Source organism: Photinus pyralis, unplaced genomic scaffold (assembly GCF_008802855.1).
Source record: "Photinus pyralis isolate 1611_PpyrPB1 unplaced genomic scaffold, Ppyr1.3 Ppyr1.4_LG6, whole genome shotgun sequence".
Classification (NCBI taxonomy): domain Eukaryota; kingdom Metazoa; phylum Arthropoda; class Insecta; order Coleoptera; family Lampyridae; genus Photinus; species Photinus pyralis.
Window position 1 is genome coordinate 31,304,478 of NW_022170663.1, and position 25,473 is coordinate 31,329,950.

The 25,473-nt window shown below is 39.1% G+C and overlaps 4 protein-coding genes and 1 long non-coding RNA gene across 6 annotated transcripts; 4 read left to right on the top strand and 1 right to left on the bottom strand.

Annotated features, from left to right (window-relative positions):
- Positions 1-419: 419 nt before the first annotated feature.
- Positions 420-10,323, top strand: LOC116173274 (inactive rhomboid protein 2-like; the record flags this gene model as incomplete). The annotated part of the gene is given in 7 exon segments (XM_031490639.1): positions 420-808; positions 862-1,104; positions 1,325-1,502; positions 1,596-1,616; positions 7,917-8,264; positions 8,315-8,569; positions 8,618-10,323. Coding segments are annotated over 7 exon segments (1,869 nt in total), but the record flags the coding sequence as incomplete, so codon positions are not given.
- Positions 10,324-13,970: 3,647 nt separating this feature from the next.
- On the bottom strand, positions 13,971-15,254 carry LOC116173276 (gastrula zinc finger protein XlCGF7.1-like). Its single transcript, XM_031490641.1, has one exon. It carries the CDS (start codon positions 15,069-15,071, stop codon positions 14,220-14,222), a length of 852 nt encoding a protein of 283 aa, XP_031346501.1. The 5' UTR covers positions 15,072-15,254; the 3' UTR covers positions 13,971-14,219.
- A 1,003-nt stretch (positions 15,255-16,257) lies between these two features.
- LOC116173277 (glutamyl-tRNA(Gln) amidotransferase subunit C, mitochondrial) lies at positions 16,258-16,849 on the top strand. The gene is made up of 2 exons (XM_031490642.1): positions 16,258-16,623; positions 16,671-16,849. Exons 1-2 carry the CDS (start codon positions 16,286-16,288, stop codon positions 16,825-16,827), a joined length of 495 nt encoding a protein of 164 aa, XP_031346502.1. The 5' UTR covers positions 16,258-16,285; the 3' UTR covers positions 16,828-16,849.
- LOC116173275 (DNA polymerase subunit gamma-2, mitochondrial) lies at positions 16,797-18,255 on the top strand. Its single transcript, XM_031490640.1, has 5 exons — positions 16,797-17,209; positions 17,248-17,409; positions 17,459-17,645; positions 17,695-17,918; positions 17,968-18,255. The coding sequence occupies exons 1-5, from the start codon at positions 16,820-16,822 to the stop codon at positions 18,025-18,027; spliced, it is 1,023 nt and encodes a 340-aa protein (XP_031346500.1). The 5' UTR covers positions 16,797-16,819; the 3' UTR covers positions 18,028-18,255.
- A 4,095-nt stretch (positions 18,256-22,350) lies between these two features.
- LOC116173924 lies at positions 22,351-23,891 on the top strand. Of its 2 annotated transcripts, none has more exons than XR_004145990.1 (3): positions 22,351-22,503; positions 22,554-23,129; positions 23,198-23,891. It is a non-coding gene; the product is annotated as an uncharacterized LOC116173924 (long non-coding RNA). The 2 variants fall into 2 exon arrangements; XR_004145991.1 differs by having other exon boundaries at positions 22,554-23,094; positions 23,157-23,891.
- The last annotated feature ends 1,582 nt before the right edge of the window (positions 23,892-25,473 follow it).

Genomic DNA, 25,473 nt, shown 5'->3' on the forward strand with positions numbered 1-25,473 from the left:
TATCTATTTCCACATCCCACAATAAGTTAATAGACCATGTTTTTTGCAGTAATAAATAGAAGTTGGAGCAGAAAATCTAATCGAGTTAAAAATTTTATTGAAAAGCGACAGAATCGTTCTTTTAGTTACTTTTTTCAAATTTAATTTTTTAAACCGGTCAGATATAAGTTCTAGGGTATCTTGATAACGGTCCCATTTTAACTCTAACGCATGGGATAAGAACACTGTATTCGATGGGTCTTCTTTATCGAGAATGATAGTCTCCCAGCCTCGTAGGTCAAACTTTCCTCTATCCATGACAGCTTCTGACTGCGTAATGAATTCAGAACATTCTTCAATTGATACTCGTGACACAATTGTCAACGTAAAAGCTTTTTGATAATATTATTGGTGCACCTAATATTTCTTTTCATTTGCAGACATTAACAAGACATAGACCGCGACCAAGATCCCAGATTAACGAAAGATCTCGAAGTTTCGCACCGGGTACAAGTTCGCACGAATCCGCCCTCGAAGACGACGTGTTCTTCGAGCAACAGGCGCCTCCGGCAAGTCCGCCATTCGACAATACCTCAAGTGATGAGCTCGACGCGAACCCTCCCGTAGAACATCGAAAGACGTTGGAGGCGCCGATACGCTACACCGCGACAACCGGATGGAAGCGCAATCCTCAACACGTCGTAAGGACCAGAGGAGAACATCGAAAGGACGTGGGCGGGAGTAGAATATTTTCATCTCTTCTAGATAGCGTCTTAGACAATTCTGATCGGAGACAGTATGGAATGGGATGGGTCGGCCGCATGTTTGGGTAATCATTACCCATGTTTCCCCTCTCAATTTCTATGTCTTTTTCCTAAACAGGCGGTCAATGAGGCGGTCAGTACAACAAGACGAAGATATACAACAGCAGCTTGACGATTTAGAAGATCATCGGCCGATGTTCACCTACTGGGTTACGACTGTGCAAATACTGGTGCTCGCCATTTCTCTGGTCTGTTACGGATTCGGCCCATTTGGTATTGAAATGAGGACCAGATCCGCCCACGTGCTCGTACCGAGTTTGTCATTACAACAGGTCGATTATTTAGAACCTGCAAATTTTTGGTTAGTGATCAATAATGGTTCATTGTACACACCTCCTATTTTATCTGTTAGATCTCTCTCTTGGTGATATTTTTACTTTGCTGTTCTCCCAACAATTTTCCTAATAATAGTGATCGCCACACTTTTCTAATGATTTTCCAAATTTTTGTAATCGCAGTGGGCCCCCATTAAGAAATCCTCTTATAATTTAGGACGCTATAGTCATTTTTTTTTTCTGTAGGTACGGTCCAAAGGCGGCAGATTTAATACATCTAGGAGCAAAATTTGCGCCGTGCATGCGAATCGACGATAAAATACAACAGCAAATTGAGAAAACGAGGACAAAGGAACGCGAAACGGCGTGCTGCATAAGGAATGACCACTCCGGCTGTGTGCAATCATCACGAGCGGATTGTTCAGTGAGTACCTATTGCTTTTGTTGTTTTAATAAAATTAACATTATTATGGTAGACATATATGTAATTTTATTCCTTTTTTTTTCAACCCAACTGATCCGAGGATTAATGCCATCGGTATGTTCCACATCTTAAATGCACGATTTTGTATAGTGTGTGTGTTTTAATGTGGCTTGCACTTTAGGTATACACATGATCATTAAAGACCTCAAGATTTAAACTTAAATAACTAAATAACTAATTGAAATTATTAAATTTAGAGCTTAGATTATGATACCATGGGTAGATTCTAAAATTAACAGTTTTCTGTGCCTACTATTTGTAAGATAAATTGAATTCTAAAATTTAGAATACCCTTTAAGTCTATTATGAACATCTAGAGACAATTACCCAGAAGGGGGGCCAGCTGGGGCGCACTCCCACCTATATCGTGATCTTTCCTCATCTAGGGGCTAAGTATATCTCGAATCATCTGGAACAGAATAATAAAAAACTATTTCTAGATAGTATTCTATACATTTAATCATGTTTTGTAAACTACCCCTTGGTCATTTTCATCAATCCCTATAGAATTTCAAAAATTCAGTGTCCTTTTCATTTAAGCAGATCTGTAGAAATGCTTTCTTTATGTCGGAACCACTCCTATCTTATTTGCCCTAAATTTAATAAACAACGCAGGAATAATTTCACTTAAATTCAAACCCTTCTCTAAACACATGTTCAAGAAAGGTTGACCTTTTTCCCTGCAGGATGCGGCAGAAACTGGTCCAATGGCGGTCGTTGAATCTCCCTTTATCAAAAGGAAAAAAAATGCTCTTTGTTCGAACACCGTTCAATTTTTGAAACGATTTTCACTGATTCCCATTCCTTGAATGCCTCGAGCTTTTAAATTCTGCTTTTCTAATTTTTGTACCTTAGCAATTTTATTGGGTGTCCTTCTAACCAGGGTAGTTGAACTTTGTATCTGTTATCTGTGTTAACTACTCAATCATACCATACAGTTTAGACAGGTTCCAATAACTTTAACAACTCGCGAAAAAACCTCGATTTGCAACTCTTCACGGCCAAATGTAACAGTCAAACAGTCAATAGTGTTACAGTTCTGGTCAAGCACAGCATACAACCCTCAACTATTTGACGAGCACTGGAGTGTCTAGTCAGTAGCACATATCCTCTTTTAAACACTACATGCCACATAAAAAGTTATTTAGTGTTAATTTTAGATTGAAAGTAGTTACGAGTCAAAAAGTTAATATGGCAGGTGAAATGGTTGTGATCAAGGTTTATTAGAATCTTATTTTACTCGTTTATTAGGCAGAAATTGGTTGGATGTACCCAGAGCTGTGCAGTATTCGATGCTGTAAATACTTTTTAGTATTCAAATCCTTTAAAGTATTCAAATAATACTTTTATGGAAGCAGTATTTGTATTTGTAACTCAAATACTTCGCATAGTATTTGAATACTTAAACAGGAAGGCCTTTTTTTTTACCAAAAATCGACTACACCAAAATTTCTCGGGACAACACTTTTTCTTATTAATTTCGGTGCGTAGAATCCAAAACAATTCGTACTTTTTCGATCAGACCTCTCAATCCAAAGTTATAGATTAGAAACCAATTTCGAAAGAAAATTCAAAGGGCTGTAATTTTTGAACTAGTAGCCCAATCTTGGAACTGTTTGAAATTATGGATTCTACATGCCACATTTTATAAGAAAATTTTTTTTCCGGATCGATCTGAGACAATTTTTTGTTCGAGCCAAAAAAAAGGCAGTGTACAACCTTCCTTTTTTACAAAAAATCGACTACACTAAAATTTCTCGGGAAAACACTTTTCCTTATTAATTTTGGTGCGTAGAATCCAAAACAATTCGTACTTTTTCGATTAGACCTCTCAATAAAAAGTTATGGACAAAAAACAAATTTCGAAAAAAAATTCAAAGAGCTGTAACTTTTGATCTAGTAGCTCAATCTTCAAACTGTTTGAAATTATGGATTCTACGGGCCAAATTCTACAAGAAAATGTTTTTTCCCGGTCGATCTCAGACAATTTTTTTTTACCAAAAATCGACTACACCAAAATTTCTCGGGACAACACTTTTTCTTATTAATTTCGGTGCGTAGAATCCAAAACAATTCGTACTTTTTCGATCAGACCTCTCAATCCAAAGTTATAGATTAGAAACCAATTTCGAAAGAAAATTCAAAGGGCTGTAATTTTTGAACTAGTAGCCCAATCTTGGAACTGTTTGAAATTATGGATTCTACATGCCACATTTTATAAGAAAATTTTTTTTCCGGATCGATCTGAGACAATTTTTTGTTCGAGCCAAAAAAAAGGCAGTGTACAACCTTCCTTTTTTACAAAAAATCGACTACACTAAAATTTCTCGGGAAAACACTTTTCCTTATTAATTTTGGTGCGTAGAATCCAAAACAATTCGTACTTTTTCGATTAGACCTCTCAATAAAAAGTTATGGACAAAAAACAAATTTCGAAAAAAAATTCAAAGAGCTGTAACTTTTGATCTAGTAGCTCAATCTTCAAACTGTTTGAAATTATGGATTCTACGGGCCAAATTCTACAAGAAAATGTTTTTTCCCGGTCGATCTCAGACAATTTTTTTCCGGTCTCAAAAAAAGGCTGTACTTATAAGTTATTCAAAAATTTGAGAACAATTTAGAAATGTTTAGAGAAAGTTTCCATTGTCACAAAATCAAATATAAAAATCCGATACAACTGAATACCGAACGATCCTGGAGTGAAACTTTTTGACTCGATAGTCTACGTAACTTAAAAACAATAGGGACCTTTCTTATGTCCTTAAGACCATATGTACCAATTTTCAAAGCTATCCCACGTTTCTAAACAAGTTATCATGCACACGGACAAACGGATGGTCAAAAATGGATCTGTTCCAAAATCGCTAGGATTAATTTCAGAAAGGCGTACGTATCATGTGCACGACATACGATCGCTTTAAAAACTGGTACACGTATTCAAGAAAGGTCCTGTGCGGTACCTCCTGTATAATAATATAATAATAATAATACGCTTTTACTCCCCTTAAATTTGTATATTACAATAGAAATATAAAAGAAGATAATCCCATACAAAGTATAACTTGATTTTTTAAGTAGTATTAAGTATTAATCTAGTATACTATTTTAAATTTTTAATGTATTTGGGTGACAAGTATTTGAATACTTTTCAAAGTAATGTAATGAAATACTTTTCAAAGTATTCGAATACTTTTTATAGTATTTGAATACCTTTGATAGTATTAAAATACTTTTGAAAGTATTCTGCACAGCTCTGGATGGACCAATGATTGGAAAAATAATTTTTTTGGGTGTTAACTCAAAAATTATTGCTTTATTTTGTCTGAACAGTAATGAAAAGTCAGAGTCCGTTGATTTTAATCGGTGTATAGTTGCGGTTAAAGGTTTCTAGTGATTCTTCGGGATCAACTTATAAAAGGTTTTTATGCAAGTTTTCAACTTAAAGAAGGAAGTAGCGCAGTTTTTCATCGTGCGTACGATGTAGGTACCAATTTTGTTAGAGAAAAAAGTTGAAAAAGAGTTATCAAAAATGGTTCAATCAGGAGTACTTGAAAAAGTCAAATACAGTCAGTGGGCTAGTCCCATATTGTTATTGTCCCTAAAAAGAAAACAGGGGAACAGTCTAGCCCATTTCGCCGTCGCCATTCTGCCGTCGCCAGTCCGCCGTCGCCAGTCTGCCATCGCCAGTCTACCGTCGGGCCATTTTGCCGTCGACCCGGTCCGCCGTCGCCACTCCGCCGGCGAGCCAGTTGACCCTCGCCACTTCGCCGTCGCTTCGCTTCGTCGCCGCCGAAAGACCAGTATGCTACTTAATCACATTAAAGTGTTGTAATTTCTCGCTAGATATACATCCAGTAAACTAGAGTTTTTTATTTACAATTTTTCTTTCATAATAATATCTAAAAAAATCATGTCCATTTCGCAATTATAAATAATAAGACTCTTAAATTAAAATTTCCTGATTCTTATTGTTATTACTTATTATTAATTGTGACTATAAACAAACCTACCCAAACCTCTACTTTTATCTTTTATTAATATTACTTATTATTTATTACTTATTCTTATATTACTTATGCGTTTGTTCCCGTGGAACGAGTGCAGGATGCAGTCAATCAGCTCAGTAATTACCTTCCCAACCAATTGCATCCCCTGGATTGGTTTGAGGACAATTACCTGGGAAGGGCGAACAGGTAAATTGCATAAATACTGACAACTTTAATAATCATGTTGGTTGGATAACTCTACGAAACATTCGCTTCAGATCAATCCCTCTGGCATTTATAGACCGACGGCAAAGTGGCCCCCCGGCGGACTGGCGCCGGCGAACCGGGCCTACGGCGAAGTGGCCCGCCGACCGACTGGCGACGGCGGACTGGCGACGGTGAACTGGCGACGGCGAACTGGCCACGGCGGACTGGCCACGGCGAAATGGGCGGACCCGCAGGGGAAATACGAATTTTCGTGGACTTTAAACTGTAAATAGTGTAATAATTTGTGGTGGTTGTACGTAACCAACCCTTGAAGATATTTTTGCCTCGTTAGGGGGTACCTAGCCGTTTTAGTATCATTGATCTAAAAGGGAGCTTATCAACAGTTAGAAGTAGATCCACAATCGAGTCCGTTAGTTACCATTAATCCGCATAAAGGGCTCTTTGAGTTTAAAAATCAAAAGACTAACTCATGGTAGTAGTTCTCCCCGGCTATATTTTCTACTGCCATGTCTACTATTTTGTCAACACCTAGATGATTATATTCTTGTGTTTTGTGATTCTTTACAATCTTGTTATAAAAACCTTATAAAAGCTTAAAGTTGTTTACAAGAATAGAATGTAAATGCAAATAAAAACAATAGCACATTTTTTTAAATTCTTAAAAAATGCGCTAAATATTGCTAGTTTTTAAAAACCAAGTAGACTTTTTAGATCATCGCATTGATGAGGTTGGAATACCTACACCTACTTTACCGAATACAATGTATAAAGAAGACCTCAAAATGTTACACAACTTAAGCCATATTTTTATTTAGGTTTGCTCAATTATTATGGTAAATTTTGCCCTATGCTGTCCACAGTGTTACAACGTCTTTACGATTTACGTAAAAAAGGTGGGATAAAAACTGCGATGCATACCCTTTATATTGTTAACTTGTGACGCTAGTGCCTATGGGGTAATCCTCAGTCATAAAATTAATGGGTTAGAGAGACCGATAATATTTATTTCCGGTACGTTATCAGAGTTAAGAGAGGCTTTGGCTTTGATTTTTGGTTAAAAAAAATTTCATACATTTTTGTATGGGCGTAAATTTACGTTAGTGATATTATATTTGATCCAAATTCCAATGAGATTCTATAAAATTGAATACGAAGGAAGAATATTTTATTTCACTTGAAAATTACAACTTGACAATCTATATCAATTATTTTCTTCAAAACCGATTGCTCTGATCTTAATAAGTGAGTGATCATCAACCATTAAAGTTTACATATTTAATAAAAATAGAAGACTGCACCACGAATAGTAGGTACCTATGTTGGACAGTTACATTGTCTGATTATTATGATATTGAATCCAAAAAAGGTCATCGATAGCACATGCAGATGCATTATCACGTTAACCAGATGAGCCCACAGTTACTTTCATTTAATACCGTGGATGAAATCCCACTGCACGCTGGCGTTCTAGCACATCATACATTAATAGATAAGGTGTTAAGTAAGGTTGTACAGTATACTCTTTTAGATTGGCCAAATTCTTTGAGTTCCATTGAATTAAATACATTGTTTAAAGTCAGACATGATTTATCTGTTGATCAAAATTGTCTTTTATTGGGAAATAAAGTTGTACGAACATGTTGGAGTGGTTAGGTCTAAATTGCTATTGAGATCATATTGTTTGTGGCCATGCATTAATGAGGGTTTGGAACAATTTATTAGTAAATGTGAGATTTGTCAGCTTAATCAGAAGTGCAGCAAATCATCATTGGTTTCCTGGTCTCCATAGATTAATAATTTCAAAGAGTCCAGATCTGTTTTATAAATTTCGTTATACTTTTCTAATTTTGGTAGATTAAAAATCTAAAGCTTCAAGTAAAGCTGATGGACGAAGGTACTTCAGCTAAATAAACCATATTAAAGTTAAAATAAGTATTACAGTGTTTTCGGACTTCCAGTATCACTTGTATCAGATAATGGTCCTCTCAATGGTGCTATACTAGGCCATGTTTGTAAGTTATCCATATATCAATTATCTGAAGAACACGTCTAGGGGTCTTTGACGATCTACTGTATCTGTTGAGCTGCATGGCTTTGAAAAGTAGCCCTCCCAAAACTTATTGTATTAATGATGTCGTAGAATACCATATCAACTTGGAAGAAATGGACGCCAAGAGACGCGGGACCCGGCGGACGCATTTCCGGTTCGGTCTGCGGTCTTGATCCGAAGTACTGCGACGCGCCCGCAAGCGTGCATCCCTACGAGTGGCCCGATGACATTACGAAGTGGCCGATCTGTCGCAAAACGAACACGCAGTTTTCAATCCAGAAGCACGTCCCGAAGGACAAATCGGCCGAGCACATGATCTGCGAGGTGATCGGTCATCCGTGCTGCATCGGCATTCACGGCATGTGCAAGATCACGACGAAGGAGTACTGCGATTTCGTGAGCGGGACGTTTCACGAGGAGGCGTCGCTTTGCTCGCAGGTAAGTCCACGGTGACCGCACAGGCGACGTGTGCGTAATTCGGTTTTCAGGTTTCGTGCTTGGACGACGTGTGTGGAATGGTGCCGTTTTACTTTCCCGAAGTTCCCGATCAGTTCTATCGATTGTGGACGTCGCTCTTCCTGCATGCCGGTATTCTACAGATGCTAATCACCGCGGTGCTCCAGTGTCTGATGATGCGGGACTTGGAGAAGCTTACGGGAAGTTTGCGGATCGCCATCATTTATTTAGGGTCGGGAATCGCCGGGAATCTGGCGAGCGCCATCTTCGTACCTTACCGGGCCGATGTAAGTTGAAACGCTGGCGTATTTTATCACCGGTAATGTACTTTTCAGGTGGGACCATCGGGATCTCACTTTGGACTGTTGGCCTGCCACATTGTAGAAGTCTTAAACGCGTGGCCAATGCTAAAGCATCCTAATCAAGCCTTATGCAAACTCCTTTCGATCACCTTGTTCCTCTTCGTGATTGGGCTAATGCCTTGGGTCGATAATTACGCTCACTTGTTCGGGTTCGTTTTCGGTTTTTTGCTTTCGTACGCCCTCTTACCATTCATCACTTTCGGACCATACGATAGGCAAAAGAAAATTGTTTTAATTTGGGTTTGTTTATTATCGGCTGCGTTTCTTTTTATCTGCTTAGTTCTCCTCTTTTACATTATACCAGTTTATGACTGTGAAGTGTGTTCATATTTCAACTGCTTACCGATTACTCGCGATTTTTGTGCTTCACAAAATATTAACTTTAAGAGGGAAGAGTACATAGTATGACAAATATTTTTACGGTTATTAACCGTACTGTTTATACCCATTTTCGTACTTATTTTTTCTGTATTTATTATCGACCGTGCAAAATCCTTTCTTACCACTCGGATTGCCCCCCTACCTTTCTCCTTAGTACTTACCTAATTGTCAGTGAAGACGTTAACAGAAAAAAAGTAACAAATAAACTCAGTATCTATGTGAAATTCAAATATATTTATGGATGAATGTTACAAGTGAAAAAAAAACGCCTAAAAACTCTTGTTTGTGATAATTTTCCAAAAGACTCTCTTGAATTTAAAAATATGAAAAAACGTAGTGTGAGAACTGATAAAAACCCATGTGATAAAGACGATATCTGTACTTAAGACATTTTATTTATATATTATTGTAAAAATATGTGCAATGAATTTCTTTGGTTGGCAACGAAATTTCAGCTGTAAAATGCAAACTGATTTGCTGCTATGCTTGAAACGCCCAATCCCATTACGAACAATAATTTTTTTAATTCTTGATGGTACTCCGTTACAATACACTTTAGTCTGATTTCGACAGTGCTATGTGTACGAACAGCTCAGATTTTAAGTAGTGCCAAGACCGATAATTGAGTTTTTGAAACGTACAAGTCGGTTCGTCTGACCGAAATCAGTGTAAGGTGTGATCCTTTAACACTTGCTAGTTTTTATAAACAGGGAGCGTAAAAATTGCGAGGACCGGGATGTAGATGTTGAATTTTTAAGCGTGACCGCCGAGCGTTCCAGATATGTATTAAAGCTAATATTATCTACAATAAAAAACTTATTTGTATGTGTTTATTGATACATTTATCATTAACGTAAATAAATATTTTCATCACTATAGATATATTGTAGGTCTGTATAAACATATTGTGTACGAATAATTCATGATTGTATATATAAAAAATATCGCGTACGAACTGACCATGTTTACTTTGACGTGACGTTGTTGAACCCAAATTATTCAAATTTAAAAAGACTACCTACCTATAGGATTACTTTCGCGATTATATTTTGCAATTTTTTGGCATGTCTCGTTTGCCGTTGTGAACGAAACACGCAAAAATAGCTTCCATTGTAAGATTCGTGCGGGCGGCTACAAAAGAACCATCAAATTTTATTTTTTGTTTTCGGTTGGGCCAATTTGTAAATATTTTTGCGGCACTCTACAGCCGCGAAACGTTCAATTCAGTGGATGAGCGATTATATTTGTTTATTAAACAAAAGCCCAAATGTGTAAAATATAAAATCAATTTTGTATAATGTTAGCCGACTTTCTTTTGTAAATGTGTAGAATTTATTTTTAAATTTTTGGACTGATAGGAGTAATGTTAAATATCAGGTACACTGCAATTGTACAAAAGTTGCTAAACCTATTATAATATGGTACAGCTTCGTTGTATGTACCTACTTGTTCGTTCATTTTGATATACTTGTATTGTGCCATTGGTATGTTGTATTAATGCAATGTTTTCTTTTGTAAGTGTAAGAGCATTAGTGGAACGGTTTATATTTGTATTACCCAATATGTATATTTTCTGGGCGCGAATTTTGAAATGTTGGATTGATACAACTCAAAAGTTTTTGTTCTAATCTACACCACTTCAACAATTGTACAGTTACATTGTAATACCACATCAGGTGTTATACTTAAGACCAAGCCTTAACATTATACTGATATAATAAATTACTTCTGCACATAAATAAAAGAATCACATTTTTAATTACCTTCTTTTCTAGTGGATTATACGGTTGGAAAATGGCCATGCCTTAGGTCACTTGTCCAAATCAGACATTTCAGTTGGGCGAGTGAAGCATCCTTGGACAGGTTTTTAAGTTGATTATCTGTATTTCATCGCCAAAGGCGCACATAAATGGTACCCTGACAGCGTATGATGGCTCAATAAGTAATTATGCATATTAGTCCAAAAGTTGTCTCGATTTAAGGCTGTGGCTTCCAAAATATTTTTCGTGGCCATTCCACTGGAGTGACAACCTAAACCACTAAAGTATTGTAGCAAATATTCCAGAAATCTCGATAGACATGGAGGCGCCATGAAAGATTAGTCATCGACGATTAAGAACGAAGGCGAATATGTGACGCAATCATTCCGAGTACAGTACTTGGTTGAGGGAGCCCACTGATCAGTGGCGGATTTACCAGCAGGCGGAGTAGGCTGGAGCCTGATTTTAGAGGGCGGAAAATTTGGCCCAAAAATGTTTGTCTTACAGAAAAATAACCAATATTATACAGGGTGAGTTTTTTTTTTCATTTTCACTATGGGGATCTCGGTAAAACGGCTTAGTTTTCAAGACTGACTAACGTTTTTCCATATTTATCTCAAATTTTTTATCAGCACATACTGATAACTTTGTATTTTTCTAATTAGACAGAAAGAAGGAATTTATTGGTGCAAAAACATATTATATATTCCATTTGAAAAAACAATCTTTGGTACTGTATTTTAAAAACTAAGTAAGCCTATGGAAAATACAAAAATATCCCCTTACTAAGGGATCAATTATACATAACTTTTATTATTTCTACTTTTTTGATATTCCCACAAATAACTGAGTATAAATCAAAAACCTTTTATTGCATGTTTTTACTTTTGTGCCGTTGCATAGCAAGTCTCTGGCTGTTGCCAATTGATATCGGCAATCTAGACAGCTTTGAAAGAAGTGCAAACCGCACCACTCTATCTCTTTCAGTTCTGAAAATATCCCCGAAAACAAGCAATTTGGAACACCCCCTGTACAATATACTGAACACTTTACCGTCTCTATATCAAAAATTACGAGTAGCCCGGTCAAAATAGACGTAAAAATAGTAATCAAATAACAAAAAGTCTGAGAGAGCTGAATTTTGGTAGAGACCTTGGGTACATCAATAGAAATAAAGGGCCAAAAGTCCCTACAGATCCCATGAGTGCTAAAAAAGTTGCGACGAACTTGAGCAACTCGTGCAAATTCGGGGTGCTTGAGAAAATAAAGGCATGCAATTCGTGAAATACTTGAAATTTAATTATATCAAAAAAATAGATATACAATAATATATTGTTTGTATTGAAAAATATGAGACTATGCCCATTAGACCGTTGTCACCGACGTTCTGGTGGGCATAGTGGTCCCTGTTATGTTACTTCTCATGCCTGATACTCGGACGGCTTCCATACTGATGCTAAACCATTGGGACGAGTGGAAGATCGAGGTAGTCTTGGGCACGGCCGGATCTGGAAGGAAACCCTCATATCCAATCCTCTCCTTGCAAGAAGTGACAAGGCCCCTTGGCAAATCTGGGTCTTCTAGCTTCTAAAACTCACTAGGAGCCATGATTAGGAAGATCACCAGTGCCTTTACTAGATTGTCAACTATGCACGTGCAGGTTCTGTGGTGAGTCAGATGAAACTGCCAAGCATGTGTTCTGTCATGGTGACGCTTTGATCAGAGATCAGCTCCTTGGCGACAGTTACTTGGAACCGGGGAGGATGAAGCAACAGCTAAATAGGGTCCTATACCTTTATTGAGAGGAACCTGCTCTGAACTTAGTTCCCAAAGAAAGAGGGTAGGCACAATGAGCATTTGGTGTGCCTAAGTGCTGCCTGGATGGTTAGGCTCAAATGAGAATTGAGGCATTTTTTGAAAATAGAACCATATAATTGGTTGTTATGTACTTCGCATGGATTATTCATTACAATGGTTTCATGTTCCCAATAATTCATTTGTTTACCCGCGGAAAGAATGAATACAATCATGAAAACTCCCTATTTACTTATTTACATAATTGTAAATACAATTAAATGCCGTACGTAAGGGCCAGGGCCGCCGTTAGCCTCGACGGCCCCCGGGAATATTTTTTGATCGGGCCCCTATAATTGAAATTTTTGTTGTCTCTTGTCACCCATATCTCCCCCCAGAGTATAACCGGGCCCCGGGGCAAATGCCCCGGCTTCTCCCTCTTATCGGCGGCCCTAGCTGCCTGTAGAATCCATAATTCAGTTCCAAGATTGGGCTAAATTGGTTTCTAGTAGTATAACTTTTGATTGAGAAGTCTGATCGAAAAAGTACGAATTGTTTTGGATTCTACGCACCAAAATTAATAAGAAAAAGTGTTTTCCCGAGAAATTTTGGTGCAGTCGATTTTTGGTAAAAAAAAGAAGGTTATACACTGCCTTTTTTTGAGACCCGAAAAAAAATTGCCTCAGATCGACCCGGAAACAAAAATTCTCATAGAATGTGGCCTGTAGAATCCATAATTTCAAACAGTTCCAAGATTGGGCTACTAGTTCAAAAGTTACAGCCCTTTGAATGTTATTTCGAAATTGGTTTCTAGTCTATAACTTTAGATTGAGAAGTCTGATCGAAAAAGTACGAATTGTTTTGGATTCTACGCACCACAATTAATAAGAAAAAGTGTTTTCCCGAGAAATTTTGGTGCAGTCGATTTTTGGTAAAAAAGGAAGGTAATACACTGCCTTTTTTTGAGGCCGGAAAAAGAAATTGTCTCAGATCGACCCGGAAAAAAAATTTTCTTATAGAATGTGGCCTGTAGTCTAGGGGTAAAGGCTTCAAAATTTGAGTATATAATCGTAGAAAGTCTAAAAATGCTTCATTGGGCAAGTTACGAATGTGTCCCTGGTATATAGGCAACCCGTCATACTTATTGTTTAGAAAAAGCGGCTATGTTTTATTTTTTCATACTGTATATTAAAATGCCGATAATGTCGTTTCCTATATTATCACGTGGTAAAATTAACCTCAAATAATTGTTTACTTTTTTCATTATCACAATGAACGTTGTAATTCTTTTTGCTCTTTACTGCTACTTGCTGTTTAAAATATGGAAGGAAAGCTTCATTGATGGAATCGTATCTGTATCTGCTACTGTGGGGTCTTTATAGGTACATGAACAAAATTGAAAAAATTTTATTTATTATTACAATTCAATACCACTAAAACCCAATGATTGATTCAAAATTCTCTTAAATAAGGCATATTTTAACAACAGCTTGGATAATTACACATAATAAATTGGAAATACACTGATATTTCTTAGTTATTTGATAGAACATCTCAGACGTTGTACCCAGAAAACTTCCACTATTACAACATGTCCACTGTAACATTTTGTCACACAAAAGTTGAGAGAATAGCCAATATTATAAACTATTAAAAATGCGGTTGTGCACCTCATTTATATGTTTCGAAAGACGTTTATTTCCCGAGAATTTCAAATTGCACTCCACGCAAAAATGTGTCTGCAGCATGTGACGCGATTCGTGCCTAGTCAATTGCTGTTTATGTGCGAAATTTTTCCCGCACACACTGCACGTAAACGGCTTAACGCCCAAGTGGGAGTTGACGTGATTTTGCAATTGCTGTTTGGTGATGAATTTTTTCTCACACATGTCGCAGCCGAAATTCTTCTCGCCCGTATGAGTTTTAATGTGTATCTGCATCTGCTGCTTTAAACTGAACCGTTTGCCGCACATGTCGCACTCGAAGTCCTTGACGCCGCTGTGCGTCTTCTCGTGGTTTGTCAACTGCTGTTTATGTACGAAGGTCTTATTGCAAGTTGCACATACGAAATTTTTCTCCTGCGTGTGGGTCTTTATGTGATTCTGGAGCTGCTGCTTTTTGGCGAATCCCTTTGAGCAGTACGAGCAGAAATAGTTTAAGATTCTCTCCTTGAGCTGAACTTGTAGAGCGGCACCGCCGCATAGCAGATCGTTGAATTGGGAACGTTGAGGCGACGGCCACTGATTCAGAGACCCACTGTCACTTTCACGGCTAGTTCCGCTGTCTATCAGCAAATCACCGGCCGTGCTTCCGATGCTCTCGTCGGTGTAACTGGAATTTAATTCATTCTTAATGTGACATACTTCTGCATGCTCAATCGTAGGCTTATCTTTTTGGTAAATATCGAGCGGTGAGTAAGGGAGACCTTCCTGCTCTACGTCTGGTGGTTGTAGTTCTTGCGGACAGCTTCTAAAGGGTGTACTCACATCCATAGATTATGTACTGCTTTGTAGGTTATGTAAATGCAACAGTTGAATTTAAACTAATAGTTACGTATGGACATTCCCTCTTGTCTCTGAAGGGCGTACAAATTACAGTCAAAGAATAAGTTTAAATAAATTTAACAATAAAATAATAACTTTGACAAGTGATGGCTAACTTCATTGCATAATTATTTTGCTATCAAAGCAAAACGCTAACTTCAAGCGGTATGCCAAGTACACAGTGGCGTCGACTTTTCGTGATATAGGGCCGTCATAAAGGAGGCGATTCCAGTGCAAGGTTGTTTTATTAGAAAGGTTGTCTGGTAACTCTAAACCAATAGAATGCTTGCATTTTGAAGGCGGGAAAACGTCATTCAGAATTCACATTTAAAATTGCCCATAGGTTACAATGCTAATAAAAGGGGTAAAAAATTTAGTTTTTGCAGTATATTTTTGGATTATATGGATATATGTATATGGTATCTACAGCTAAAATATGTCCTTATGCACTTCAAAATTCAACAAATTTTAAACAAATAAACTATAACTCAAGAAAAATAAGCACCCGCGCGACTAGTAACAACGTTGAACGCAATGTCAGAATTCTCGATGACGTATACATTCCATCCCTCCCGCTTCCGCCCACATAGTTACCAGGTAACCTTTGAAATAAAATAACCTTGATTCCAGTAAACTTTAGCTTTTGATTAATGGACCACAATGACCTAGGAGATGAACTTGATTGAGGTCAGCTGCTACTAGGGCAAGAGCAAGTATTCACGGAAGTTCACCTCCCAGGTTGCCAAGGAAATAACCTGTTGTGTACAGTGTTTGCTGCAACGTTAGCAATCCAGCATTAGGGGTTTATTGAAATTATTGTTTGATTCATTTGAGGATAAGTGAACACAAGCGCATTCTCGAAAATGGCATTTTTATAATTTTTGGCAATAACATCACTATTTATGTAGAGCTACAAGAAACTTTAAATGGGAAAATTAATCAGTATAAAATGGTGAACAGAACAAAGAGAATCAAAAATAAAACATTGCACCTGCGTAAAAGTAACAATTTAACTGGAATTCAATGGCTTGTACTTTGTAGTCGTTTGCATCGAGCTATAACTTTGTACACGTCCTGTACATTATGCTTTAGCGGTTGTTGAGCCACAACTGTGACACTTTATTTAAGGTTATGTTAAAGATTTTAACCTAAAAAATTTGGATATGTTTCGCCAAAGATTAATATATAAGACAGTTATAAACAAGTGTAATTGCAAATTCTTATGCTCGCCTGTAAAATCCCCAAGTCCTTTAGCGGGGAAACCTTCTAAAAAACGTTTTCTTCCACTGAAACCAGTTCAATCTAAAATTGATGTGAACAAGTTACCCCCACATACCAAAATAGATGCGAATACAATTGCGCATTTAGAAAGGCTGTCCTTAGTAGACTGTGCGAATAAGGAAGGTATAAAGTCTTTGGAAGACGCTATCGCATTTGCCGATCAAATACTGCAAGTGGACACGACCGGCGTACAACCCCTAGTAACCGTACTCGAGGATAGGTTTGTAGCCTTTCGCGGCTTACATTCGCTGCACTTTTGCTTTGTAGACCTCTGGAAGTAAGAGAAGACGTCGTGACCGACGGCGGTTGCTTGAACGAGGTGCTCGTAAATGCCTCCCTAACCGAAGACGATTATTTTGTAGCGCCGCCGGGTAACATTCCTTTAGAGCCACGGGCAAATTTGTTACACGAAGACGATGCTTAAAAAAGTTTTAGAACTATGCGAAGTGCGCGGGTTTTTAAAGAGCTTTAAAGACGGGCTGAAGTTAGTGGGACCGGTCGGGGCGTTACTACGACGAAATCTCGAAACCGAATGGTTCTATAATCTGGTGATCAATCGAGAGACTAGCGTGTTTATGAACGAAGGATCGTTCGTCGATACGTACGAGTTTGCCAGGCGAGTTTGTCAGGAGCGTTCGCCTTTCGGTGTCGCCGAAGTGGTGAAGGACACGGAGGATTTATTTGATTTGGATGGGCATTTCTTTCATAAGCCGAGGTATTTGCTTACGACGGTGTTCGTTCCGCCTTCGTTGTCGACTCAGTTTTTCCACGACTGGCAAAGGCTGCGCAGGACGTGGTGGCGGAAGGTGAATTGGCATCTAAGCTTGCATATACCAGTTTGTAGCTTTCAGCGTATCCTGGTAGATATGCCTTCTCGGACCTGCAGACGAACGGTGATAGTCAACTACTTCAGATACGCGCAGAGTATGAGTCTGAGAAGGTTTTGGTGGAGTCGTTACGTTTCAATCAAGAACCACACCCTTTATTGACACCCGAACAGTTATTTGTGGGTAGCATTCTGGTGTTTAGTGTTAAACAATTATTTGCGATTGCAGGTGCGAGATGGACGTAAAAAGGTGCAGGCGCATTACATTAGCAGCAACATTTCGCTTGACAATATGCTCCTAAACTGTATATGGGACGCATACGACGAGCCCGACTTTATAGGTAAACCACGCCCATTGCTAAGGTTCCATCGAAAATTGGCCCCGTACAAAATCAGTTTCGCGATCTCCGCTACAAGTCTGTTGAGCCTTTCCGAAATATCTTGTGCTAAACTTACCTTTTGCAGAAAGTAGCACTTTGGAGGAGCTAAGCTCGCTGGCCTTGTACTTGTGTCGGAAGTTGCGAGACGGTCACGTGTCGTGCCTGCTACTCCCGATGACTATTAAAACCACCCTAGAGTCGCAGTGGGCTCCATACGACGAAATGGGGGTGCCTTATACTGTCATTTTAAACGAGACCACTTTGAAAAACGGCATATCACTACTCCGCAGCCGAGATACTACACTAAAGGTAAACACATACGTAGGTAATGCTTCTCAAGTTATATTTTTTATTACAGGAACAGGTGCACGTTACAAAATTGCCGGCGTACGTCGAACAACTGTTTAAAAACTACTAGCTGTTTATTACGACCTATTGTACTTTGTAAAATTAACGCCTGTCACTCTGGAAAGCCATGCAATATAAGTTGAGACTCGTGTGTAAACGGAGTGGTTGAAGCTGATTCTGCAAAATGGAAGAAGAGCCAGATGGCTTGTGATTCCGATTTGTAAATAGCGCTTATTTTGTACTATTATTAAAGGCCCTCCGCTGTCGCCCTAGAAATAAAAGACATATTGTAGTGTTATATATATTCTATTCGCAGGGGAGCCCAACCAGGTAGCATGTACGCATACCAAAGGCACATTATGCCAACCCCCCCTTATTTCACAACTAGGTTCAGAGCCTGTTCCTCTCAATAAATTATAGGACCCTGTTTAGCTTAAGTTGCTTCACCCTCTGCGGTTCCAGATAGCTGTCTCCAAGGAGTTGATGTCTGTCTCTGATCAGTGCATCACAGTGGTCGATTACGTGCTCGCTAGTTTCATCTTCCTTGTCACAACCTGCATGTGGGCTCCTCCACAGGTCCAGGACACTGGTGATCTTCCTAATCTAGCTGCTATTCAGTTTTAGAGGCTTAAAATACTCTGATTTGAAAAGGGAATTGGAATCGACTGGTCCTCGGGGGCGAATAGGGAAACGTCCATACAGACTCCTGAGTAAACTCATTTATTGTGGGTAGTGACTAAGTGACTCATGGGGGCTACTACTCAGACTGGTGACGATGAAGGTCGTCATTGCGGACCAACCTACCAAGTGAAGGTGTTAGCGACCGTGCCGAGAACTGCGTGGCACTGGGTGCATTGGCAATATCGGTGCCCTTCCGATACCGGGTAACCTCCGGGTGGCGGCGCCTTTATTCCTTGAAGAAGAAACTGGCAGCCGAGCTGTGGGCAAGCGGCTCTGATGCCCAGGTAAGACCGCATTTCCGTATGGGAATTGCGGGCCGGGCCTACAAAAGGGCAGCCTCCTCGAAAAACGGAACGGTTCTAACGCAGGGCCTTATTCAGGGACCCGGTGGTGAGCCAGCTCCTATATTCGCAAAAAGAATAGGACTGACTCACAGAAGGCGATGGCTCGAGGGAGGGTAAAACCTTCGATCAAGCAGACCCTGCGCTAAAGCCTAAGACCGTGTCTGGGCCGTTGGCTCAGAGAGGCAACCCGACGTCAGAGACCCAGTGTCTTAGATAGTGTTGCCGCGAGACGAGACGAGACGAGACTTTCGAAAGTCTCGTCTCGTCTCGTGATCTCGAGACGATAGACCAACTCAAAGTCTCGTTTGGTCTCGCGTGGTCTCACCATATATAATATACCTACCTACTATCCAAAAATTATGTACAGCATATAAAAAGGCACCACGAAGGCATGACAAATAATAATGACCTTTCTTATCTATCAGCTAATCACGAAACATAATTATGAGTATTTTCTTTATCATCCTGCAACTAAAAACTATTATTAGCTTTCATAAAATTACCTGGTAATGTAACTAGGTAGGAAAGTCTCACTGAATTCTTTGTTACTTAAATACTTATTAAAGATAATCTGTCCAAGTTATTTTGTAAAATCTTGCTTTTATGATCTTAACTACGCCGTAAATATGTAAGTACCTATACCTACAGTAACTATATTTTATTCACAGAATTTTGCAAGAACACAAAGAAAAGTGTAAACTCATATTAAAGTACCTATAGTATTTTAGCCCCAATATGGCGACCTGAACGAACTACCAATCAAAAACGAGATACCCGGTTGTATATCAACTGTTCTAAATTGAGTCACTGTACAACTTGTGAAAATACAATGAGAAGATTCAGGGCTTTTAATATAGGTTTTAAAGGAATTCGCGAGATCCTATTAAGTATTATAACCAAATCTTGTTTTTCCCGCAAAGACAATTATCATTTTTGAGCCAGGTATACTGCTATTTATGAGGGTACAGGTTTAATAAATCAATTGTCCGCCAATAAAATAAAATAAAGCTGTCGAAGGCTTTCTGGATTTCAAAAAAATTGCAGTTGTCTATAAGACCTACGGTAATTAAGTCCTAAATCAACAAGGTCAGGAACGGTTTATGTAAACAATTGGAATTCGTACTACTTCAATGGGTTTTCTTGAAAAAAAACAGGACAAATAAATACAAAAAAATGATCAAAGTCCTCGTGTGAGATCGAAGGGACTTCAGCGCATTTTTGTGTGGCAGATCAGTGTTTTATTAGCCAATATTGACTCCACGTGAATGATAAGATCTTGCCGAAAGCTACCACGTTCACTTTGTCGGTACCATTTTCTCACTTACCGTGCACTCGCAATTCGCGTTTGAAGTTTTGACTCCACCATCAGTAAAATCCTTTGGGGTTACCATATTCCCTTTGTCGACACCCACTTCTGATCACCCGCAACAATTCGGATTTGAAGTTTCGACTCCACCATCAGTAAGATCTCGTTGGGGGTTACCACATTCCCTTTGTCGATACACAGTTCCGACGTCCCGTTCATTCGTAATTCACATTTTGGTAGATTTCGCTAAAATTCCGGCATAAAATCGTATTCAACTTTTGGGTACTTCACATAGCTCGACCTTCTATTAGTGACACGAGAAAGAGAAACCGCGATTCGCGCTGTAAGAAACTTTTGGGCGCCCAAAGTCGACTACCCCTCGAAGCGCGCCGCGCAAAAGGTGGTTTATTTCGCCCCTAGGAAAAAAACACAAAATTCCGCCACGCAGGAGTTGTGCGCGTTGACAAGATCTTCCCGACGACACCAATTTGAAAACAATCGGAGAAAAACGGTAGAAGAAGATAGATAAAAACTGAAAAATCTCCAGGTTAGTATAATACGCTCGGGGATGGCGTCCAGATGTCGTCGACTCCAAATCTTGTAGCCCCATTCCTAACGTTCTTAATTACACGGCCCCGATAGTTACATGTACACTCCTTGTCTTTTTACAAGCGTTTTTCTACGGGCGCGCATTTACTGCCAGCCAGCCAGCCAGCCAGCCAGCCGACCAGCCAGCCAGCCAGCCAGCCAGCCAAAGTGAGATTAAAAGCTACTTGTTACAAAAAACATTTTTTGCAAAAATGCGCTAAAAAACTTCGAGACCAAACGAGAGTCTCTCGTCTCGGCGGCATCACTAGACTCAGACCGGAGGGAAAAACTCCAGGGTCTGACTCAGAGCAATCTGAGAAGAAATCTATATAGAGGTTCGTTGTGCACCTGCAACTTTGAGTAGGTAGGTGCTCTAGAACCTCCTGGGCTTCTTCTCAGGCTGCCCTCAGCCAGACCCTGGAGTGATTCCGCTGAAATCCGCAAGGCAGGCCCGTAGCCAGAATGAAGTAGCAGGGGTGACCGGCATTTTTCCAGGTGGGGCTTAAGAAGCTCTGATAAAGACTTCCCCTGTAATTTTTGTAAAGGAACAATCAACCGTAATTTCCAGCGGGGGCAAGACCACGTTCTAGGTGTCATTGTAGCCAAATGCGAGGATCATCAGTGGACCTCTGGGACTATTTGCAGAGCGACCGTCCCTATTTTATGCCCTGGGATGGCGTGTCTCAGTTCAGCGAGGCACGTCTCTATAAGGGTAAAATGATGTCTGTGTTATAGGCGGGGCCCCGGATGACAGCCACCATCTTTATGCGCTCCCCAGAGGCAAAATCCTAGTTTTAGGACGAGCCTAAGAAGGATGTTCTTTTAAATTTTGGCTCCGCGAAGCAGCGAGACCCAGCGCCGTTGCGACGGAGGGGGCCCAATCTCGAAAAAGGGACCGGAATCGCGTCTGCACCACTGGGGAGAGGAAAAGTTTGTACATCACTGATGGACAAGGTAGGTAACCTTCTTACAGAGCAATTGCTCCTATCACGGAGCTGACTGATATAGCACCTACTATCTAAATAATGGGCTTCCCCTTGTGGTTGGCTGAATTTCAAGCGTACACCACGTTTGCGTGTGGGGCAGCACGTACACGAACTCGAGGGGAGAGCATACATTCTCGAGTACTCGCAAACAACTTACCTACTGATTTGAATGTTTTAAATCAGGGAACAACTCCTGCAGTGCCTTCGTCACAGCGCGGAGACAAGCGAGGTTATTGATCAACTTGATAAAGACGTCCCTGTAATTTTTGTAAAGTATAACCATCAACCACCATTTCCAAAGGCCACCTGGCCACCCCCTGGCTACGGACCTGGCTCGCATTAAGCGACGCTATAATAGCGTCATATGCGTACAGCTGTAAACTGCGGACCTTGTAACAATTTTAGGAAATTTATTAAAACGTAATGTTACGCCTATGTTTGTAAAGATTGAATTTATCGAGCTTTTGGCGCGGGGATTTCCCAATGCATAGAATCAATCGATTTGAAGAGAGCGGAAAGTAAAGTCCTATTCAGGCGCTCTCCAGATATGAAACATTTATAGACCGTTTGTTCAGTCTTTTTTTTATAATTTAAAAATTCAGCTTTTGAGCTATTTTTTTGGCAAAGAAGGGTTTGAAACCGTAAGTTCATTTTTATTTTATTTCAATAATTAATTATGGTAATATTTTAGCTTCTTTGTTCTGGTTATTGTTAATTGTTATAACTACCTCATCGTAATATACCGAGCATCCAGACCAATCGCCTCGCCAGTGCAAATCAAGGACGTTTTACCTAACCATCCACCCAGAGCCGGACCAACAGGAAGAAGACCAGCCACTAACAACCGCAAGTAGCCTAATTAAACTTACGAGTAGCAAGTTAACAGCAATTAAATAAAGAAAGTTAGCCGGTGCATGTGTGTACATTATTTTTTCTTCGATATCAGAACAGTTTTATTGTTCATTTCCTTTTTGATATCGAAATACGGCACAACCAATATCTCTTTGTTAATGGAATATCTTAAAATATATACTTAATAATGTGGTAAACTGCGCCATTTCTCACTCACACACTCACATACTTGATTCTTGAAGTTACAAAAGTATGTCAACTAATGTCATTCATGGTGGCTCGACGCATTCCATTTGCTTATTAACGTAAAATAAAGTTATAAACATTGGTTGTGTTCGTTTGTAACGTACCCTTTACATAGTATACTTATTAGCAAGGAGGTACCTAATATATTACAATTGGCGTCGAGATAAAGGTAAATTTTAAAAAGCACTTTTTTTAGAATATGGTTACTCTAAGAGCAAAAATTCAATTTACTCGTAGTGGTCACCGCATTGCCATTAGAAGGAAACGAATTGACACGAATGTCTTATGCTGGTCTTATGGAACGTTTGTTTCTCGTACACGACTGGAATTTGTCCAACAGCCCGATGGATCCTTTGTTTTCGGAACTACCTTGACACATCCAACGTAACTACCAAATACACCAGTTGTAAGTGTTGGTGGTGCCATCGGCAGTATCGAAGAATTCAGGATAAATACCCATTGGAATATCCACAGTGAGCGGCTTGAGTAATGCATAAGTGCACATTTCGTTGTTGAGCAGCGAAAGGTTTCTGGTGCATCTAACTACGGTAATGGGACCAGAGGGTTTATAAGGCATTGCGCTACTTACATAACCCAGTTCTGTCCCAAGATGAAACGTACGCCGAGTTATGTGAGGTCAGAATTACACCTTCTACAAAAGGTCTCCCATATTTTTCGGAACTTTCCCCAGAAAAACTCAAGACCTGCAAATCCTTCGGAATATTTCGTAGGGAAATAAAAAAGTTTGTAACTATGTGGATGGATATGGATGAAGAAAATGCAAACCGTGATACTTTCTACTCTAACTTTTGTGGTAACCTATACCTGTGTGATATGTGTATGCTTTTATATTTTATCTTTACACTTTGACGCCTCCTAATGTACGTTCATTGTGGGCCGAAGGAATCGGTAATAAATAAAAAAATCAATCCTTAAAGTATTTTTCGTCCCATTAGTGAGCAGCCGCAATAATAACGTTGAGTGAAAAATTAAATAATAAGGAACTTCATATTCAAATTAGTAAGTCAAAACGGCTTTATAGGTTTTGGCGGCGTTAACGCTATTCTTCATATGATGCTCTCTAGCTAGTGGAATCCCCTATTGAATTAGTGTTAAAGAGTGCGAAAGAAGAATTATCATTCATAAGGACAGTATAAATGAGTGTGAGTGTACATTAGTAAAGAAATCCTGAGCGGTGCAAATGCCGTCATGCGTAAAAATATTAAATGCGCGCGTCGAGGTTGAAAAATGTTATCAAAACGTACCCATGAAATTGAATATTTTAATTTTTTATTATAAAAATGATTGCACGTATATGCAACACAATTCATGACCATTCTTGCAAATCTCTTAATAACTTAATTTAGACAAAAATAAGCAAAATGTAAGACGTAGTATAAACCATCCCATAAGCCCACATGAGTTAAACAAGGTAAGGGATACCTACCTCTACCCATCTCTCTCTCACAAAAATTCGCCACGGCCCCTGGCAATGGCTGATTTATGGGCGATGCCGTTCCAGTTACTGAGTATATAGTTCAATGCATTGAATTTATAACTTAAATTCAATGCTAATACTATCCAAGGAGTAGCATACATTTCAGAAAGTGTAGGAAAAATAACCTGTTTTAGAAGTCGGTCATAAAAATTGTTTCCGCAAATGTCCTATTTTAAAAAAATTAAGTTTTAAAATTTTGCTATTGTCAATGGTGCGAGAAATGCCAAATTTTAACGAAAAAGTTGATCTCCGGCAAGAGTAGAAGGCAGGTCTTTCAATTTTGGTGATTAGGTACGCAATTAATTGCTTCAATTTACATTTGCGTGATTTGTTAGAATTCCAAAATGCATCTACTTATGAATGCCCGCCAGCAGTATTTGCACCCTTCTATTTACATTAGGCACAAGCATTGACATATATGAATGGATTGCGTGTGCCAATGCAAGGCACGGATACTGCAGGTGAGAGAGAAGGAAACACTAAGAGGGAAGCTCGCTCTATCGCACTTCTATTGATCGCATTCAAATTAAACCAATAAGATGCGTAACCGTAAGAAAGAGAGCTTGACTCTTAGTTTTTCGTTCTCTCTCACCTGCAGTATACGCGCCCCCTCATACGAGATAAAGAAACACAACGAAGAATTGTAACTGTGTATAAGACACTTCCTCCACGGAATAAATGGTTAAAGAATCGTACAGGGCAACATCATACGGACAATCTACTCTCTTACAAATACAAAAAAAAAACATGATTCAGATACCTGTACAGAGTACCTAGTAGCTCACCAATGAAATCTCCGTTACTGTGAGATATACAGTGTAGGTTAAATGAGGGCAAAGTTGCCCCTTTTTGTGACTAAAAAAAAAGATTCGAAATTTTTGAAAAATCTTTCAAAATAACTAAGATATCACTGAGAAACTGGAAATGTCAAATTTCGTTTTCATTTTCCTTAGCTTAAACGGTCGAAAATGGACGGTTCCGGTTGGCACTTTCTATGGGCACTTTTTTTTCGGAG